The sequence below is a fragment of the Heterodontus francisci genome, chromosome 7 (genome assembly GCF_036365525.1).
Source record: "Heterodontus francisci isolate sHetFra1 chromosome 7, sHetFra1.hap1, whole genome shotgun sequence".
In the NCBI taxonomy this organism is placed as follows: Eukaryota; Metazoa; Chordata; class Chondrichthyes; order Heterodontiformes; family Heterodontidae; genus Heterodontus; species Heterodontus francisci.
In genome coordinates, this window is record NC_090377.1 from 126,392,647 (window position 1) to 126,414,666 (window position 22,020).

Consider the following 22,020-nt stretch of genomic DNA (forward strand, 5'->3'; position numbering starts at 1 on the left):
CCTGCAAACAGCCTCTAATGTTAAGTGCAAACAGGCAGTGGAATCAAGGACAAGGAAAAATCCTTTAGGTGACACAAGAAGCGATAGAGACAGATGTAAAAACTGCAAAACCTATATATATATATATATAGGTAATCAGCAGTCAAAACCTTAATTTAATTTTCAACCAAAATGGCACTCACAGGTAGAATGAGACAATTGACAATGTAAAAAAATAGTGTTTCACCAAACAGTGTTTGCACCAGGAGTCTAGATCTTCGGGTGACTATTGCAATGGGTAGAGCTAGGCAATATTTTTGGCTATACAGCACACTAAGGTGCTGCTTTGCTGGCAGTTAGTGAATAAGTGGAGCAGTTGCTGCATCACCCAGATCACAGCCGTTCACATTCGCGTTTGACACACGTAGCTTGTCGTTCTGTCTTCCACCAGTCCCCATTCTGAGAGCAGTAGCATATGGTGCAGTCGTCCACTTTCACTTCCTTCCCCGCTGGGATTATTGTAGAACCTGCAAAACAGTTGGGACCTAAAGCAAAAAAAAAACACAGATGGACTGGGGCACAAAGAATTCGTAACGGAACACTCAATATTGAACAAATTTGAAGTATAAACAGAAAATGCTGGAGATACATGACTGGTCAGTCAACTTCTGTAAAATGCTAGCCTAATGCTTTGGGTACGCAAAATGTCACAACCTGCCCCTTCTTTTCTCGATGTTCACAGAGCTTATCATGGATTTCAGCAAATGCTTTTTCCTGCTTGAAGCACTTTAACATGCAAAATGCTTCAGTAAAGTAATAGATACTTTAATATGGGTAATGTAATAAAAATACAGATATAGTTTATATAAACTCGTCTTTACTCTCTAACAATTTAATCTTACACTGAGCAGCCAACTGAAAATTTATATTAGCATATTTAATTAAACAGTAATTTGATGGTCTATTAAATTGAACATTTTTTTACTCCTCACTAGTTTATTAGTTCTTCTGAGTTCATTGAGATATAGACAGATATCTAAACATTTTGATTTGGAGGGATGTGCAGACACTGATCCGGGTTTGTGCTACTTAAACAGTTTGTGAATCATACAGTCCTACAGCACAGAAGGAGGCCCGTATGGCCCATCATGCCGATGCTGGCTTTTTGAAAGAGCTATCCAATTAGCCCCACTCCTCTGGTCTGTCCCCACAGACATGCAATTTTTTTCTTTTCAATTCTATATCCAAATCCCTTTTGAAAGTTACTGTTGAATTGGCTTTTGCCACCCTTTCAGGCAGTGTGTTCCAGATCATTACAACTCACTAAATCAAAAAAAAATTCCTCATCTGTCCCTGGCTTTTTTGCCAAGTATCTTAAATATCAAAAAGTTCACTGATCCCTGGAAGACAGACTGCACTCTTCTGTCCAGTCTGAAAAACAACCACTCACTACTCATCTCTGTCTCTCAGACTATTTTGCACCTATGCTGGCACCGCCCCTTTAATCCCATGGGTTTCAATAAAAAGCCCTGTCTTTAAAAATTAAAGGGCTTCAAATACAAACCAGATGAAGTGTTACATATTTCATTATTGTTGTATATCTGAGGAGGAGGGAGGTCAAATATTCTATGATCAGGTGAAATCTACTACTGTTTATCCCTTACTGTTAACAAATCTGATTCCTATAATCATACCCTAGGTCATGCATGGTTTGATTATGTGTTTTATTTCCCACCATCTGATGTTTAGAATACAAGGGGCTTGTGTCAGTTCAGTGAGCCAATTACAGAAAAAAATGAGGGGGTGTGTCATAAGTCGTCCGATTTTAGAATTACGTGATATTACAAAAGGAAATGTGGGGGACTCCAAAAATAAGGGCCATAAATAAAAGATAGCCACTAATAAATCCAATAAAAATTCAGGAGAAACTTCTTGACCCAGAAAGTAGTTAGAATGTGGAACTCACTACCACATGGAGTAGTTGAGGCAAATAGCATAGATGCATTTTAAGGAGAAGCCAGATAAACACACATGGGAGAAAGGAATAAAAGAAGATAGGGTGAGATGAATTAGGGTTCTAGCAGGCTCATGTGGAGCATAAACACCATCACAGATCAGTTGGGCTGAGTGGCCTGTTTCTGTGCTGTAAATTCTGTGTAATTCTTTCTAATCAACCCTGAATAAAATCACTACTGCTAACCTTCCTGGGTAATCACAGTCGCAAGTGGAGCACAGTCGCTAGCTGCACATGATAGAAAGAAACATCCACACCAAATTCAAACAATATTACAAACAATAAGGAGTTATCAGAAAATGACTGCAAGGCAATAATCTAATCTTGAAGTTCAGCTGATACTTCTAAACTGCTCTCTTGCTTTATAATTTCATCTGAGCCTGTTGATGAGATTAGCATCCCGTTATAGCTGCCATATATCCATTACTTTCTGTTCAAATGTGCCACATGGTCTTTCTAATACTATCACTTACACACTGTAAATATATCACTGCTGTAAATATTATTAAATAGTCCCACTAGTAATGGGGAAGTTACAGCCATCCTTCCACAGCTATGAAAGACCGATAACTCAAAGGCCAAGGCAAGTGGTGACATCTTTCCAAAGGCAGCATGAAACCTGCTATCTCTGGTGAGATATTGTGTTTGTTCTTTAGCTACACAGCTCCTGATAGATCATTAAATGAATTGTTCAGCAATGCACCCAGCTGCTAACTCTTTTACAGAATGCGTCATTGCAAACATGTGAATTATTCGTTTGAAGCTTCAGTCCAGCGATATAGATTGTGTAGGCCATAAAAAAACTAATTGCATCCAAAGAATATCAATAAAAAGATAATTGCGTTATGGATAATGATTTGGATAATTTGTTGCACTGCATTTTTCTGAAAACATAGCATTCATTCTCTCCCAGAACCTCAGTACTGCATCTATCCCCTACCTCTCTCAGTTCTCCTTTTCAATATACTGGCTTTACAAAATACTGGAGCTCGGCACCCACTAATCAGGAATGCCTGACCATTTTTCATCTTCCCTTTTACCATTTCCAAATTTGTGGCGCTCTGCACTTTCCTACTTTACAATAGCGATTGCTATTCAAAATTACGTTATTGGCTGTAAAGTGCTTTGGGATGTCCTTAGGTCATGAAAGGTGCTACATAAAATGCAAGATCATTCTTTTCTGGGTCTTGACTCTGGTCCCTCAATAGAAATGGGTCAATCTGCAGCCTAGCATTTCTAAAGCTCTGATGAAGCAACTTCTGTTGTGAGGCTTCCAGTGCACCACTGGGAAACACAGCCTAGCCTAAAGTTGGATGCAGAAATTTACATTCATGTGTACTACAATCTGCTGTGAATGCCTCCCACCTAATTAAATTGAAAGAGCTATCTGACAACTTGCACGATTTTTATCTCTTGTTTATACATGGTTCCGTACAAGGCACAGTGTGGATTCAAAGCAAGACACTTCTGGAAGAATTTATAAATTTGGCATTAGTAATCGGAAAAATACATGCTTGTTTTATTATAGCCAATTTCCAGAATGGGAGGGCTATGATGAGCTGTCAGCTGTAGCTCTGACTCAGGAAGGTTGTGGGTTCAAGTCCCACTCCAAAGATTTGAGCCCCAAATCTAGGCTGACATATTGGTGCTGCCCTTTAACTAAAACATTAAACTGAGGCCTCCCTCTGCCCTTTCAGGTGGACATAAAAGAGGAACAGGAAAGTTCTCCCTAGTGCATTGGATAATATTTATCCCACAGTCAATATCACTTATCAACAGATTTGTGGGATCATGCTGTCCACAATTTGGCTACCATGTTTTCTACGTTACAACACGTGACTGCACTTCTTTGGCTATAAAATGCTTTGGGATGTCTTGCACTTGTGAAAGCCGCTATATAACTGCAAGACTTTCTCCTTTTCCCTATCATTCTTTCCACGCATCATCACTTGAACTTTCAAGGAATGAACATCACCTATGCCATTCCTAGACTGCAGTGCAACATCTTTTAAGTTGCTCGAGTCTTGGGATCACAAAAGAACTTAGATTAGAAACAATGCACCATCTTTCATTGTTGAAACAAGGGGATCTGCTCAGTGAGGGTTTCTTAAAGAACAATGCACCCAAGCTGTATTTTTGCCAATAAAAATGGTCTGCAAGCAGTAGGTTGCACAGTAATTTCCACACCCCTCCCTGTTTCTCCCTCCAATGCACATTCCAGTAAAGCAGTCGTATTCAGGACAAACAATGCTGTTACTAAGTTGCCAGGAGTTACTTGGAATATCTTAACATTTTGCAGTAATATTTAGTTGCTATCCCCTTCAATTCTATCTCCAGTCACACTTCAAGATATCAGACCCAGAATTTGCTGTAGTTGGGCATCTAATGACATCTGCCATTAGTTAGATTTGCCCCATCCCCTTCAGCTCAAAACATTTTCACTGAGAGTGCGAGCTGATAACGGAACAGTGAGGGAAACAGGGCATCTGGGACCTGTGATTAGGGCAAGTAACAAGATATCTCCTTAACCAATCAGGGTGAAGGATTGTGAAATAAACAGCGAAAGGACTGAGAAGGAAGTGTAAATTAGCGTGGATGAATGCACTGTCAAATCAGTACAGAAAGAGAAATAAATGGGGGGATGAAAGATTGGATTGAAAGAGAGAGAAAAGAGACAAAGGAAAAGCAAAATAAATGTTTAAAAATGTTAAATTTGACATTTTTAAAATCTCCAACGACTACTTGAAACATTGAGTCACCGCAATGGCAAGAGTTAATTTTCAAGACCAGAGAGAGTGTCTGGCAAAAATTATCAATTATCATAATGTTAAAAGGGTACAAGACCTAACTTTCTGTGGCAAGTTTAGTTCGCAGCTACTAGCAAATATTGCAACTTCACAACATCCAATACATGCCAATGATGAAGCAGACAGTGAGATGCTGTTTTAACAAAGCTCATGGTAGAACACTGCAACTCAAGACAGCAACTTATAGATATTCACATTTATCTGTGGATCTGCTCCTTCTCTGAAGTTACTGTGCCTTTACGTATAAATAGCAGTTAGCGCTGTTACCCTCAATGTTATTTTGACAGCAAAATCTAATGCATTATCCACTGCAATTGATGTCAGTCGGATCTTGGAACCAATTCTAAAGCTTTACGAACAAATTACAGATAAAATTTTAATGGCAAAGCAGGGGGAAAAGGCTCTGGCCGAACTGAAAACAATCAGCAAAGATTTAAAGAACCCTTATTTGTGATTGTGTAGCAGAACAAGCATATCAAAGATAGGGATACTGTGGGAGGTGATGTGATGTCTCCAACACAAAGCGAATGACTAATTAGTCCAGTCATCTACCAATATGAAGGGAAGCAGGCAGAATGCTATCCACAAGCAAATATAATTAACTATTGGAGGAACAGCCCTTTGTGATTTGGAGGCAATTCAGGAGCACTCATACATACCCCTATAACAGCCACAGAAAGTGCTCCAATTTTTTTGTTTGTCCATGGGATGTGGGCATTGCTAGTGAAGCCGGCATTTGTTGCCCATCCCTAAATGCCCTTGACATCTGAGTGGCTTGCTACGCTATTTTAGAGGGCAGTTAAGTGTCAACCACATTGTTGTGGGTCTGGAGTCACATGGAGGCCAGACCAGCTAAGGATGGCAGATTTCCTTCCCTAAAGGGCGTATTAGCGAACCAGATAGGTTTTTACAGCAATCAATGATAGTTTCATAGCACCATTACTAAGAATAGCTTTTAATTCCAGATTTGTATTAGCTAATTGAATTTAAGTTCTGCCAGCTGTCATGGTGGGAATTGAACCCATGCTACCAGGGCATTAGCCTGGGCTTGTGGATTACCAGCTGGGCTCAGTGACATTACCACTACACCATGCATCACCTCCTTGTACTTTTTAAATAAATCCAGAATTATTAACTTGAGATCTATCCTCACTGGACTAATACTGTACATTTTAGTAGTTATAAACAGAGTTTTCTTTTAAAAGGGGAATGGAATACAATATCCCCTTCGAGTTATTTTCCAGTTTGTCTACATTCCAGGCAATGGGATTTTAAAAATCAGTTAAACTTGTTTCCGTTTAGTATTTAGCCCCCCATTCCCTGTAAATTGATCTGTTCACAAGAGGTGACACCACATACCCACAGAATGTGATTCCCCCACAATCAATCTGATGGAGATTTTCTATGTCAGCCCCTGAAATCTGGTGAGTTAAGGAGAGAGTATGTTCAATAAATATGGCAAAGTTCAGGACAGCAATCAAGTCCACGACCTGCCTTAATCATGGAATCATACAGCACAGAAAGAGGCCGTTTGATCCATCATGCACCTGCCTGCTCTTTGAAAGACATATCCAATTAGCCCCACTCCCCTGCACTTTCCCCACAACCCTGTCTTTTCTTTCCTTTTAAAGTAGGGGAGATCCAATTCCGTTGTGAAAGTTACTGCTAAATCTGCTTCCTCCACTCTTTCAGTCAGTGCATTCCAGATCACAACAACTTGCTGAGTAAAAAAGAAAACCTCCTCATCTCTACTGGGTTCTTTTCCCAAAGTTTTAAATTTGTGTCCTATGGTTACTGACCCTCCTGTCATTGGAGGCAAAACCATTAGCAATGGGTTATAAAGCTATGTTGGGATGTAGAAAATGGGAAGTCACTCATGCAGTGAATGAAGGGGCGTGTGTGTTTTGACACAGAAATATTGTATGCGTTTTGCCAGGATTGAGCAGATCACGATGCACTTAGCAGGTACAGACTAATGCAACCAAAATTCAAGCAGTGACTTTAACTGCCCATCACAATGTTTTGTTGTCTACAAAAGAAATCAGGATTATTGAGTCTTACTGACGTATTGTGCCTATAACAATTGACATTCTAAATGGAGAGTGCCCTTAGATTGACCACTACCAATAACATCTAAAAGGTCATGCTTTAGTTTGATCAAACCTGAAGATATATATTCCTTGCATTACTGGGTCTCAAGGGTCAGCTAGTTTTTATACTGCATAAATGCCTCTGTGTTTGTGTGCATAGGGCATGTATTAGATCCTAAACAGATTTCATTGATAACCACCACTTGTTACAAAGCTAAATTTAGTAGTTGAGATAAACCATTGGATTAACATGGGTCACTTCAAACCAAAGCAGAAATATCCAAATTATCACAAAAAAAACTGGAAATGTTTGAACAAAGCAATTAATATTAAGGTTATTTTGAGCAGGGAAAAATAAATCATTTTACCAATCCTAAAACAATACACCTTATTTTTCCAACTGCCCTCTATAACAGCCTCTGATAATAGGCTAATAAAAGTATAGTGGAGGCGCATAAACTATCTGCTCAGCACTGATGTGCCTCAATCAATGTTATTGAGAATATGTGAAATAAGTGGATTTTGAATGATAAGCATTAGCCATAAGTAACTTCAGTAGTGACTTTCAAAAGGGAATTGGATAAATACTTGAAGGGAAAAATATTACAGGGTTATGGGGAAAGAACAGAGCAGTGGGACTAATTGGATGGCTCTACCAATGAGCTGGCACAGGCATGATGGGCTGAATGGCCTCTTTCTGTGCTGTATTATGCTATGATACTATAATCATAAGTGACAGACTATTATTTGGGCTGTGGCAATGCTTAAACAAGATAAATGAGGCATAGATTTGTGTCTCTCACCTTCCAGAGGGCTAATCTTAACTGATGGCCGGGATTTTACCCTTGGCGGACGGGAGCCGTTCACCAACTGAAAAGTCGATGGCAAACACGCTTCCTCCTGGCTTAGGGATCCAACCCACATTGTGCAGTTCCCTGGCCTTTAATTGTTCTGAGGCTAGACTTCCACCCGCTTGAGTCAGTAAGTCCCGCCTAATAGAGCTGCTGGCCAATCAGCGGGCCGGCAGCTCTTAGTCTCAGCAGCGCCACCAGGAGCGATGGCCACTGCTGGGACTGCAGCCCAGCTTCAAGACAAAGATGTGGGGGAGTCCTGAAACCAAGGTAAGTTTTTGTTGCCCTGCCGGGGGTGATCAATCGGGCCCCGGGGAGGCAAGGGTGGTCGATAGGGGGACGGGGGATGTATTGGGTGTTGGGGTGGTTGGGGCAGCGGAGGTGGCCCTCTGTCGGGCTCAGGGTGCTCGATCATGATGGCCCCCTCCAGGCCATTAGAGAGCCGCCTGCTTTTGCCAAGCAGCTTTTCTCGGGCCTGGGCTGCCCGACTAGCCACGCATAAAATCCCTGTGGCGGCGGGCGGAGGCCCTTAAGTGGCCGTTAAGTGGGCACTTAAGGGCTTTGATTTGCCTGGGGTGGGCGGGCTGTTTTTCGCCGCCGCTGCCCTGCATAAAGTGGTGGCGGAGGCGGGAGGGAGTGGGCAAGGGCCCCCCCGAGCCTCCCGCTCCATTTTACGCGCCCCCCACCCCCGCTACCTTCTTTCTCTTTACAAGGTGGGGGGGGTGCGTAAAATTCTTGCCCATGACTTTGTACATTTTTTTCTCTCAAAACTAAAGTAGGTCCAGAAACATTTGGCATGGAACTAGATGCTCAGTTTGCATACACTACACTGTGTCATTATTAACATGCCCTAAAGATGTCTGGTGGTAGATATGGGTCACTTTACCATTTACTTTTGCCAAATTTATTCTTCTGAACAGAGTACCCATTGTTAGACATTGCTATCTTGACATTGCCAGTGACACCTCCCATTTGCCTATCTCATTTACAAGTCTCAGCCTATTGGAGCTCAAGAGACTTTACTGTGCATGAGTTCAGGTCACGACTGGATTTACAAATTAATATTATAAAGGAAGGAGCAGCAAACTCCATATTTGGATAAACAAGCCTACTATAGGGCCAGATTTTGCTGCCAAAATAATGGTGAAGCAAATAGCGCTCACTGTAATTTATGTGTAAATGTTACAGCAACTCCATGCAAGCGACAGATACAGGATTAATGTGAATATTTAAAAGTTGCTGTCTGAGTTACACCGCTCCACTGTTAGCTTCACGAAAGCATAGAAACATAGAAAATAGGAACAGGAGTAGGCCATTCGGCCCTTCAAGCCTGCTCCACCATTCATTATGATCATGGCTGATCATCCAACTCAGTAGCCAGTTCCCATATTCGCCCCATACCCTTTGATCCCTTTAGACCCAAGAGCTATATCTAACTCATTCTTGAAAACATAAAATGTTTTGGCCTCAACTGCTTTCTGTGGTAGCGAATTCCACCACTCTCTGGGTGAAGAAATTTCTCCTCATCTCAGTCCTGAAAGGTTTACCCCATATCCTTAGACTATAACCCCTGGTTCTGGACTCCCCCACCATCGGGAACATCCTTCCTGCATCTACCCTGTCAAGTCCTGTTAGAATTTTATAGGTTTCTATGAGATCCCCCCTTACTCTTCTGAACTCCAGCGAATATAATCCTAACCGACTCAATCTCTCCTCATACGTCAGTCCTGCCGTCCCAGGAATCAGTCTGGTAAACCTTCGCAGCACTCCCTCTATAGCAAGAACATCCTTCCTCAGATAAGGAGACAAAAACTGCACACAATATTCCAGGTGTGGCCTCACCAAGGCCCTGTATAATTGCAGCAAGACATCCCTGCTCCTGTACTCGAATCCTCTGTTGCACCTGCATGCTTACCTTCAGCGACTGGTGTACGAGAACACCCAGATCTCGCTGCATATTCCCCTCTCTCAGTTTATAGCTGTTCAGATAATAATCTGCCTTCCTGTTTTTGCTATCAAAGTGGATAACCTCACATTTATCCACATTATGCTGCATCTGCCATGCATTAGCCCACTTACTCAACTTGTCCAAATCACCCTGAAGCTTCTGTGCATCCTCCTCACAACTCGCCCTCCCACCCAGTTTTGTGTCATCTGCAAATTTGGAGATACTGCATTTAGTTCCCTCATCTAAATCATTAATGTATATTGTGAATAGCTGGGGTCCTAGCACCGATCCCTGCGGTACCCCACTAGTCACTGCCTACCATTTGGAAAAAGACCCATTTATCCCTACTCTTTGTTTCCCGTCCGCCAACCAATTTTCTATCCATTGCAATACACTACCCCCAATCCCATGTGTTTTAATTTTACATACTAATCTCTTATGTGGGACTTTGTCAAAAGCCTTCTGAAAGTCCAAATAAGCCACATCCACTGGCTCCCCCTCAACAACCCTACTGGTTACATCCTCGAAGAATTCTAGTAGATTTGTCAAGCATGATTTCCCTTTCGTAAATCCATGCTGACTCTGTCTGATTCTACCACTGTTCTCTAAGTGCTCTGCTATAAACTCTTTGATAGTGGACTCTAGAATTTTCCCCCTACTGACGTCAGGCTGACTCGTCTATAATTCCCTGCTTTCTCTCTATTTTTGAACAAAAAATAGTGGGGTGACATTAGCTACCCTCCAATCTGTAGGAACTGTTCCAGAGTCTACAGCATCTTGGAAGATGACCACCAATGCATCCACTATTTCTAGGGCCACTTCCTTAAGTACTCTGGGATGCATACTATCAGACCCTGGGGATTTATCAGCCTTCAATCCCACCAATTTCTCCAACACCATTTCTCTACTATTACTGATTTGTTTCAGTTCCTCTCACTCTCACTAAGCCCTGTGTTCCCCAACATTTCTGGTATGATATTTGTGTCCTCCTTTGTGAAGACAGAACCAAAGTATGCATTTAGTTGGTCAGCCATTTCTTTATTCCCCATAATAAATTCCCCTGTTTCTGACTGTAAGGGACCTACAAACGGCATCATGCTGTCTGCCTCATCAATTAAATGCATTGAATGTCGTGAAATTGTTGTACTTGTATGGTAGATGCAAACTAAACTCACCACTGATATTTAGGGCTCGTAATTAGCAGTGCAAGTACCCTTTTAACAACAGGGTAAGTATTAACTGCTACCGACCCTGCTGACATGGAAAATTAACTATTACATGTGTGAAGTCTCATTCCTTTAGATTGTGAACTGTTCTAGGAGATTTTGATAATGTCAAATTTTATATTTAACATTTGTTCTTACTTTGCCTTTGCCTTTTTTCTGTCTTTCTTAATCCAATCTTTCTTTCCTGTTCTTTATTTCTCTTTCTGTTCCTGATTTGACATTGAATTCACCCACTCTAACTCACTCTCCTTCTCAGTCCTTCTCCTGTTTATTACCTGTGCTAAATCTCATGGTTAAAGAGATCCTGTTCATTCAGGACCCCAATACCCTGTGTCCCTCCCTGCACCACTATCAATTTGCACTTTCAGAAATTTTGTGGATAAAATTATTTTGAGCTGAAGTTCACAGGGGCAAGTCTAACTAATGGCAAACAATGTTAGATGCCCTGCTGCAGTAGATTCTGGCCCCTTTCTCTTTGACTGGGGGGAGGGGGGTGGGGGAGGGCGATGGAGTGGTCGGGGAGGGGGGCCAAATTAGCACCCCCCCCACCCCTCCAAAGCATGACCAGAACCCTTCACTCTGAATGGGAGGGTTTGCACAGGGCTTTTATAAACCTTAGATTGGATCTGATCTTTCTGTATTCGGATTCAGTCTCGTAATTTTTATTTCATTCCGTTGACAATTCAAGAGATGGGAAGTCATACTGTGACATGGCAGATAATTTGCACTCGTTTTGGATGGGAGAGCAAGATGGCCTCCCTCATCTGCACTTAGTTCATTTCGGTGAATTTTTGAGGTAACTGAGCTGATCAATGACATGATTGGAGCAATTGAGAGTTTCTACAACAGAAAAAACCTCAGCACCAACCACAAGCCTGATTTTTACTTGTCGAGTGTAATCACTTCTGGGGTAACTTTAAACTAACTGACTCATTGGAAAACTGACAGGATCGGGTGCAACGCTGGCTTTACAATTTACCCAATTTTACATTCCTTTGAAGTCAACGGATAGTATCTTTGGAGGGGAATTGGATATAAAACTGGCGTTTTACCCGATCCCATAGGTTATAATTTCATGTTAATAGGCCTAAAGCATAAACTGCTGATTATAGGAATAATAGAGATCTGAAACTAGGGAAGTCTCTTATCATATCACAAATCCTCATCTACACTTGGAATACAAATCTAATACAGGTTGAGAAATGAGAAGAACTTATAGTCTGATTTCCCACATTTGCTATGCACTGTTTGCTAAGGCAGGGCTCACCGGTCTTTTATCAAGACTCACGCATATCTCTGTTCACATTTCTTGATTGACATTGACCCAAACTATTCTGCATGCCCCAATATTCAGAAAAATGATGCAAAGTGTACCAATCACAGTGATCCAGTAGTAATATCGTCTTGGAAGAATGACTTCATTGTCACTACATAGCAGCAACAACAGCTTGCATTTATCAAGCACCTTTAATGTAGCAAAACCTCCAAGGTGCTTCACAGAAGCACTAACAGACAAAATTTGGCACTGAACCACCGAAGGAGATATTAGGACAGGTGAGCAAAACTTTGGTCAAAGAAATGGATTTTTAGGAGCATCATAAAGGAGGAGAGAGGTACAGGCAGGGAAAAGCAGAGTTCAGGGCCTAGGCAGCTGAAATAATTAAGATTTAATCTTAAACCAAGGAAAGGCAGATACTGCAGCAGCAAAGCTGTCATCATTTTCAGTGTATAATTACAAATAAACAGATAGTATATGGAAAAGGTACTGAGGCCAAAGACACCACTACAATGCCAAACAGCAATCTGTGTTTCCTGGATTTTTCCCACACAGGAAGCAAGATATAGTATGGTAAAATAAAACAAACGAGCTTGATATATTAACAGGGGTTGAAGATCCACAATATATATATATCGAAAGGGACACTATTTGTGCACATTGCATCATGGGGATTATATGTAGAGATTCGCTGTTCTGATTATAGGACATGTCCAAACAAGTAAACTGCTTGTAGCAGTTTGCATAATACCCCACAATCTTTATTCCAAATGTATCAGGCCAGAATTTGCTAAAGGAATTAAAACATAGCATGAACAGGAAATGCATTTGGTTTGAAAAGCCCTGGGTACATTAATGGGCAAGGTTGCTCATGTCTTAGAAATATAGGAACAGGAGTTGGCCATTCAACCCCTTGAGCATGTTCTGCCATTGAATTAGATCATGGCTGATCTGTATCTTAACACCATTGATCCCTTAATACCCTTATCTAAGAAAAATCTATCGATTCCTGTTTTGAAATTTTCAATTGAACCCCAGTCTCAACAGCTTTTTGTTGGGACAGTGTTCCAGATTTTTACTATGCTTTGTGCAAAGAAGTGCTTCCTGACATCACCCCTGAATGGTCTTGTTTAACGATGATGGGTTGGAAGAATACATACTATGCCTTGTCAACCAATTTCAAGACATGTTTTATTCAGTACCCACCAGTCGAGTCTCTGTAATGTTAAATGTGATTAAGAACATTCTGGAAGAAATCTTGAGGTTGGTTGATTTTTTCCCACTGAGATTATAAGCAGTGGGTGAACTATGATTGACGGTGCAAAACACTCAAGTGGATTGACTATCATTGTTTACATCAGTGTTGCAATAGTTTAAAACAGAAGCTTCTGTGCACAGATACTGTTCCTTAGTTGTCCTACTAAGCAATCAAAATAACTGGGGCATGAAATTGGGATTGTTTGTGCCCGTCTTTTGGACACTACGAGTGCCCTTAGACCCCAAGATGGCATCCACAGCAAGCGGCTCACTCTTGGGGGAAAGTTGCACAAGATGCCAAATTGGTGTGGGCATTAGCATGCATATAGTGAACGGCTAGCTGAAATATGCAGAGCAGGAAGGTATAGCATCATTCAGTGTGCAACGCTGATTTGACGCCAGCAGTACCATTTTGGATCTCAACGCCCTCTCTTAACCTTGTACAGCTGAAGACGCATTCAGCAACAGGAAGGACACCCCCGCCAGTGCTATTTAAAGGGATCAACGACTTACAGGTTGGTTGATTTCTTCTGGCTGTTGCTTCAACTCTACAAGTGTTTGGTGCTGTGTATGTTTAAAGTTTCAAAAGTCTACAGGAGTGGTTTGGCAGGCGCTGAAGGTGTTTTTGCTGCCTTCAAGGCTTCTACACAGACCATTTGCTCCCAGACCTGGGTGCATTAGTAGGCATTGCCCTTGGAATACAGCATGACTTGGAGAATGAGCAGATTCAGACAAGATGCTGGAAGAGAGAGGAGGAGGTCATATCTGCGGCAGGATATGGCCACCTGAAATATGCAGAGCAGGAAGGTTATGATGTCATTCAGTGTGCAACCCTGACTTGACATCAGCAATACCATTTTGGATCTCAACGCCCTCTCTTATTCTCCCACAGCTGAAGATGCATTCAGCATCAGGAAGGACACCCCCGCCAGTGCTACCCAAGGTGTTCAGGAAGTAATTCTCCTACCCTACCCTCAGCAAGGAACAATGTATGAAATGTCTGTGCCTCAGTAAGGACATCCTCATTAAAATCTGCCACCTGCTACAGCCATAACTGTAATCTCAAAGCAGGACAAGGACCACATTGCCAGTGGCTATGAAAGTGACTGTGCTGATTTTATGTGTCTGGCAGATTTTAGGCTAGAGCTTCAGGTATTGACAACATCTCGCAGTTTGCTGTCAATTGTTGCATAATGGAGGTCATTACGGCTTTCTGCTCAATGAGAGTTAACTACATTTCTTACTCTCTTGCCAGAGAGCTGCAGGCAGAGTGAGCATGCAGCTTTGCTAGCATTGCAGGTTGGTGCCACAGGTAAGGTCACAAGTACATTGAGGGCGCCACATGTCAACTATGCCCTATACCAGAACCGAAAGGGATTCCACTCTCTCAGCATCCAGCTGGTGTGTGACCATATACAGACTATCATGCAGGTCAATATCCAATCTCCTGGCAGCAGTTATGACATTTACATTCTGCAGCAGTCTGCTGTGCCAGCTACACTTGAGCCATCATAGCAAACCAAAGGGTGGTTACTGGACAACAAGGACGATCCACTGACCACATGGATTGAAATCCATGCTGCCACAAGAAGTGATAGAGTAGACCAGCGGCGTGCTGAAACAACATTTGAAGATGCATTCACTGACCCTGAGCACTCGTGTGAGGTCAATGAGCTTCTTGCGGCACTGCATCCAGGTCCTCAGGACTTGACTCCCGCCATTGACTTGCACAGCTATCTGCTCCCACTGCCTTCTGAGCCTGTAGCTAAAGGACCTCTGGTCCCCTGCAGATACAAGGCATCTCTCCTTCCTTCCATCTCTTCCATCAAGGTCTCCAGTGCAGTGTCAGAAAACCTTGAAGCCCGATCTCTCCATTGTTGTGCCATTATTCAATGTTTCACATGTCAGATTCACTTCAAGTATGACTTTCAGCACCTGCTCCAGCCACAATGCACCTCCCCTTTAGGAATTGCAGGCTAGCTTTAAGCAGTGTCGGCTTTAACTCAGGGGTGCCCACCCTTTTCGCATGAGGGGCCACGTTAAAGGCCTGCTACCTGACGCAAACCCGACGAGACCCGACGACATATGTTGGGTTCGGGGCGGGTTGGGTCGGGCCGGATCGGACATGCTCTATCACCACCTCAGGTATGTGACTTTAATGTTAATTTACTTTTTGGACTTTAAAGGTGGTTTTCTAACAGTTATTTTAAGCTTGTGCAGGTAAGGAACAAAGTGAAAAACGGAAGGTAGGTTAACTGATGGTCAGGTCAGGAGCAGGGAAAAAATGGAAGGACTCGGGCTGGGTCGGGCTCAGGGTCGGATGGGGTTCTGTTGGGCTTGGGTTGGGTCTCATTTGCAGACCCGAGCAGGCCTTTAGGCCACATTACAATTTTGTCCTATATAGGGGGCTGGAGATCAAATTTCAGAAGGATAAAGGCATTAGAAATGTATTTTACTATTAATCAAAACAACAAAAAATGTGCATTTTAGTGAAAAGCTTTAAACGAGAAGACTAATATATTAATTTACAATGTTGAGCACCGATTTAGTGAGCTACCTGGCATTGCTTTTGCTTGCACAAGTAGTCAATGTCTGCCCGCACACCTGATGTCGCGCTGCAGAGTGTTTCAGATAGAGGTCCATCCGTCAGGAATGATTGTGATCCCTCTCTCTCTTCGTCTGTCTCTCTCTCCCCCTCTCTGCATCTCTCTCTCTCTCTCCCCCTCTGTGTGTGTGTCTCTCTCTCTGTCTCTCTGTGTCTGCCTCTTTCTCTCCATCTCTCTGTGTCCATCTCTCTCTCTCTCCATCTCTCTGTGTCCGTTCTCTCTCTCTCCGTCTCTCTGTGCCTGTCGCTCAGTCTGGCTCTCTCTGTCTTCCCCCTCTCTCTGACTCTCTCTGTCTCCCCCCCCCCCCCCCCGGCTCTCTCTGTCTCCCCCCCGCCTCTCTCCAGCTCTCTCTGTCTTCCCCCTCTCTCTGGCTCTCTCTCCCCCCTCTCTCACTTTCTGTCTCTGTCTCTCTCTCTCTCTCGCCGAGCCTAGGCTGTAGGCCTCGGGCTCACCTTAACTTTAATCAGCATACTGACCACGACTACTGTCTCCATTGTGACCTGCTCTGCTCAGTAACCTCGGGGGTTGCATCGCTGGGCCATAGCCAATTGCCACACAGGCATGCGGTGCTCTCTGGATGTTGCCATCCTGGATTACGGATCTGTCCATAGGGACCAGGGCGCAAGGGGACTACATTCCCCAGCAGGTGTTCACTCACCGAAAATAGCAAGGGCAGCTGATTGTCAGCCATAGAACGCTTTGGCGGGCTGGAAACAATTTCGTATCCCTGAAACAGAAAGAAACGGCCGAGGGCAAAAACTGCACGGCAAGGAAGAGGAACAGCCGAGTACAGTTTACATACACGGGCCGGATGGTAAACGTTAGTGGGCCAGATCCTGGCCCGTGGGCTGTATGTCGGACAACCATGTCTTAACTGGTGCTAGGCACTCATAATATTGGCCCCCTGCTCAGGTGTCCAGCCAATCAACATGGCGGTTAGCACTGGCTGCTCGCTAAAATCACTGAAATGAGCAGGCAGCATGAAGTGGTGTGTTGCCTAAGTTGCACACAATGGGCATGGGTTAATTGCACATTGCGATCCAGGTGCCCTTTTGGGGTTATGGAATTTGGCCCCCCTGAGCTCTTATCTTTCGGATGCTTATGCCTAAATGACTGAAAGGGCTGCTCTTGGTCCTATGTTCCTTCCAATGTCTCTACATTCCTTCCTACATTTGACTGCTCACTTTCATCCTTTTATAAATGCACAGTTGCTCAAGAATTCTCCAGATGGTTGAAGTACTCTCTAAACCAAAAGTAAACGGTGAAAGAAACCTTATTAGTATCGCTTTGAAGTTTGAATGCATTTTTATTCGATTAGTTCTGACTTCCGTTTCCCATCACTCTCACAAATACAAAAATCAACTTACAACGCCAAAATAATGTAGTCGGAATCTTAGGAAACATGGAACATTTGGTCCTTATTTTGTGTGTGTGTGTGTGTGTTTTTTTACATTTCACTCCTGCTGACTGCAGTATTGGAGGCTGGGGATATAAAACAATCTGTCGCCGTTAGAGTTCCTTACCGTTCTTGCACACCGGGCAGCACTGCTTGGGCTCGTAGACTGGGTTGACACACTCGGGGACGGCACAATCAGCTACCACACAGTGCACCTCACTGCTGGCTTCGCACCGGCACCACTCACAGGGAGATGGCTGAAACAAACCACACAGGTTTAACTCAATCGTGCAGCCAGCAAGCTCTTCTCGACAGAACGGGCTTCAAGCATTACTCGGAAAGACATTTAACATGAGCAGTTAACAGATCCTTCCCCCATCCCACCTACCCCCGCCATCCCACAACAAAGAAAAAAATCAGCAGATAACTAAGCCAGGTAGCTGGCGATCCTCTAAAATAATGCAGCTGAAATCACTGCAGTTCACAGTGAGCGGCTGGGACGCGTATTTATGGAAATTAATTTAGCTCCTCACTGTTCTGAGCAGTGAAGCTAATTCATCCCGTCTTTAATTTGTGTAATGCTATTGTGGAGCTTTAAGAGAATCGATAAATCTGCCACGTTTGCTCTTTGTGATAAACCGAGGATCAGAAACACCAGAGTGCATTTGCATCTCTGCCAACAGCATTAAAATTGAACGCAGGAGCATTACAATTTATGAAATTAAAAGTAATGACAATACCACAGAACCATTAGCATGAAAGTGAGCACATTTTAAGTGTCTCCCTCTCTCGCGCCAGCATTTTCAAACACAACATGCCTTCAAAGACTTTGAATTAGTGCTAAAACATTTCTTCCCTGGGATGAATTGTCAGTTCTCGCCATATACCCACTTAATTTGAAATCGACGTGTTTGCAGTTATTTCTGGCTTTAAACTCCCAAGTATTTAGTTTTGGTCGAGGCAGGTGTTGAATGATGTGTGCACTATGGATGCAAGGTGCCTACCTTAAATTCTTCCAGCACTTTGTAAGTTTTTGCACGGTATTCACAAAAGTTTTTCACTTCTTTACATTCAGGGCAGCAGCCGTTGTGCTCCACCTTACTGCACTTGGGGTGGATTTTGGGACATTCCGGCTGGTCACAAACCGGCCCGTCCTCTGTGCACACACACGGGCAGTTCGAGTGGCCTGGGAAAAAGCGCTCGCCCAGTTTGTACACAAAACCACTGTCGTCCAGGCAGCCTTTGCCTCGATAGTCGTCGAAGTCCATGTTGTCGTTGTTGACTGCCCCAAGGGTGTTGTCACTTCCCAAGTCATCGTCCTGATTGACAGCAGCCGAGGCAACGAGGACCGGGGTCATGAGGAAGAGGACGCACGCTGCGTGAAGCCCAGGAGCCATACTCCACAAGTGCTTCTGCTTGGCCATCAGATTGGGCTGCAGCTGCCCATAGACTCCAGACTGGAAAAGACATGGTTAACAGTAACAACTTGAAAGAGAAAAGTAAGATTTGCATTTATACAATGCCTTTCAGGACTTCAGGATGTCCCAACGTACTTTACAACCAATGAAGTACTTTTAAAAAAAAGTGTAGTCACTGATATAATATAGAAAATACCACAGCCAATTTGTGCACTGCAGGCTCCCACACTCATGCGATAAAATTATTTTTCTGGAGTTGTGATAAATATTGGCCTGGACACATCCACTGCTCTTTTTTCCAGGCAGTGTTATCTTTTATATCCACCCAAGACGGCAGATAGGGCTTCTCAGTTTAATATATCACTTGAGCGAACGCATGGCGGGCAGTGCAGCACTCCCTCAGCACTGCACAGGAGCGTCGACCGAGATTACTCCAACCTACAACTTTCCTGACTCAAGGAACTGTACCAGGCTGACACGGCAGAGGCTATCCCTCAAACACACGGTAAGGTGAAACACAGAAAAATTGCACAAACTTTAAACTTGTTTTGGGGAAGCACAAGCTCATTCTGGAAATCTCACGATGCAATATAACATATAAAACTTTGGGGGGAAAAATGAGCGGGGTACAAAAAAAAGGGACAGAAACCGCCTCTTGTGCTGACGCGGAGTGTCATTCTCCCCAGGAATAGAAATGACCTTTAGTCTTCCGGATTCAGTGCTACATCAGGTAATGTTGAATATACAAGAGTTCACTCTACAGTCATTCACCGCCTGATTTATAGCGTTTCCATACTATTAATTATAACCGGGGATGGCAATAAAGACAAGGTCACTGGGTGAGTGTGGGGAAATGGTTAGTGTTTGTGATCAGTCCGTCGAAATTAACTCTCTAAATTGAAATGTTGCATTCCACAGAACAGGAGAGAAAACGTGAGCAAAATTGACACCAGTTGCAAGCATACCGCATTTCCTTCCTGCAACTTCGTGCGGATAAATAGCATCGGGTTGATTAGTTCATGAAACCACGCATCCCAGGGCAGGATTAGACCTCACAGTGCAACACAATGACAATGCGTAGAAAAATAGACGGTACCTCGTCCGAATCAACTATGAGCGCGATGGTCTCTTGCAGATGATTTGTGGTCAATTCACACTTGTTTACGCAGAGCGCATCTTCAATGAAGGCAAAAGCGTCGCTAAACAGTGGCTCCCGAACACACACATGGTCCTTAAATCACCCAAACATCCCTCACCTTCGTTCTTCAACGGCGGTAATAATAAAAAGTTGCCGTTTTAAAGATTCGGTACAAAGCGACGCTGGGTGTCGGGCCAAGCCGGAGAAGACGCCTTGTGAAGACTGGCTGCTGTAAGTGTGTACAAGACAGTGCGGGATCCCACCTGAGACTCTAACAGCTCCTGCATGTTAGCACCACGCTCCCGATTCCTTCTAGTTGTACCAGCTCGAACTGTTGAGGCCTGATGATCATCACCTTTAACAATACAGAACGGAGGAAATACATTTTCAGCACCAAGGAGAGCGCTCAAAGCCCATCCTGTACTCCAACTGTGTGCTGCTCTCAGTACGCGCCCTCATGCACCGCTGTCTATATTTTTTATGCAAAGCGCACAGTGGAAACAAACGAGTGTTCTATAAAGTATACCGGGGCATTACCCCAAAACTGGTCACTCAGAGAGGCAGTGCCAATCTGCTATCTCCAAGAATTGAAGCATGTCCTCAGGTCTCAGAAATGGTTAAAACTGTTCGGCTTTTGTCACTGCAGCACATCTACATTAGGCTCATTCTCCTCCCCCCGCTGTGGTATTCCTGCTCTGAGCGACCATCCCCCTCGTTTGGCTCGGGCTGTACTTGCTTTGCTGGCGGTAGCTTTGATTTATCCAGTCTACTCGAGGTCATGTTGCTTGCTTGGCTTAAGAGTCCTCTAAAAGGTACATTGGCTGGGAAGTTTCCAGGCATGCAGTACGTCTGCGTGGTCATTAGGCGTCATTGTCAAGCAAGCAATTGTATATCTCGATCAAAAAGGGACTGAGTGGATATTCCACCCACCCATGCCTCATGCAAAATGCGTACAGGTCAGCGCCATTTCAAATACAGTAGTGTAACAGACACACACACACACACAGAATATCAACACTTAATTGCAGTGTGGACTGTTCATTGACCCGAAACAAATCCTATTCCCTGAATGTATCTTAGAATCTTGCAGTACAGTAGGAGGCCATTCGGCCCATCGTTCTTTTTGAATGAGCGATCCAGTTAGTCCCATTCCCCTGCTCTTTCTCCTTGGCCCTGCAATTCCCACCTCCCTTCAATTAGTTATCAAATTTCCTTCTGAAAGTTACTAATGAATCTGCTTCCACCACCCTTTCGGGTCGTGTAACTTGGGCAGTAATACATACCTGCGGCCAGATAGCAGAATCAGAGGCAGAACCTATTTTATCTGTTTTTGCCCTATTTAATCCAACTCCTTCCAACTTACACGGGCTCTAAAGGTTCCTGCTTGCCAATCAGGTTGAATTGCGGAATGGATGACAATATTGATATTTAAAGGAACGCCAACAATACTTTCAGGTACAAATATTATTTCTTCCAAATACACACCTTGTCTATTTTAAACACCGTTTATTTAGTAACAGAAGACGTACAAGGTTGATTAATGCACACAGCAAATACAGAGTTTAGAAGAACCCGCCACTATATTCAATTTTACCACAGAAATAAATCCGATTCATGACAGTAAGAGTCAAAGGCAATTCTTAAATCCTGAGAGGAAATGTAGAATTTATGTTAGGTTGTTGTGGGTATTGCTTCATGTCCAGAGGCGTACAGTACCGTCGGAGCCTCCTGACACCACACATTCACCCATGTGGTCAAACAGCACACATTGCACGGCATCTTCGTGTCCCGCTAGGCTGTGCAGCTGGCCCGAGGGTAGATCCAATATCTTCACGGTTCCATCGTTGCTGGCCATGACCACGAGGTGACCTGGGAAGCAACAAGACAAACATGAAAAATGTAAAACCATTAGCTAAATAAAAGTAGCATCATTTTTAGTGGATATCACGGCAACAGAACAGTGCTATTATTGAGATGTACTCCATCTCTACCTGGAGACCACCAACCAGTTCAA

The 22,020-nt window shown here is 43.4% G+C and overlaps 2 protein-coding genes across 3 annotated transcripts in view; both read right to left on the reverse strand.

The window, feature by feature from the left end:
- Nucleotides 1–372: 372 nt before the first annotated feature.
- On the reverse strand, nucleotides 373–18,892 carry vwc2l (von Willebrand factor C domain containing 2 like). The gene is made up of 3 exons (XM_068034661.1): nucleotides 18,455–18,892; nucleotides 17,578–17,707; nucleotides 373–524 (listed from the first exon to the last, which is right to left on the reverse strand). The coding sequence occupies exons 1-3, from the start codon at nucleotides 18,872–18,874 to the stop codon at nucleotides 373–375; spliced, it is 702 nt and encodes a 233-aa protein (XP_067890762.1). The 5' UTR covers nucleotides 18,875–18,892.
- A 2,620-nt stretch (nucleotides 18,893–21,512) lies between these two features.
- The window catches only part of LOC137372316 (sperm-associated antigen 16 protein), a 1,170,879-nt gene continuing 1,170,371 nt past the window's right edge, over nucleotides 21,513–22,020 (reverse strand). For both annotated transcript variants that reach the window (XM_068036139.1, XM_068036138.1), the window contains one exon: nucleotides 21,513–21,875. In XM_068036139.1, the coding sequence (XP_067892240.1) occupies nucleotides 21,700–21,875 (176 nt within the window). In that variant the 3' untranslated portion in view covers nucleotides 21,513–21,699. The remainder of the gene's footprint in view (nucleotides 21,876–22,020) is intronic.

Excerpts from the sequence above, each read along its gene's own strand:
- vwc2l (XM_068034661.1), bottom strand. The coding sequence starts at position 18,874 with ATGGCCAAGCAGAAGCACTTGTGGAGTATGGCTCCTGGGCTTCACGCA. Across the intron at positions 17,708-18,454 it reads AAGTGCTGGAAGAATTTAAG|CCATCTCCCTGTGAGTGGTG; the intron begins GTAGGCACCTTG and ends GGTTTGTTTCAG. Across the intron at positions 525-17,577 it reads CTGCCCGGTGTGCAAGAACG|GTCCCAACTGTTTTGCAGGT; the intron begins GTAAGGAACTCT and ends TTTTTGCTTTAG.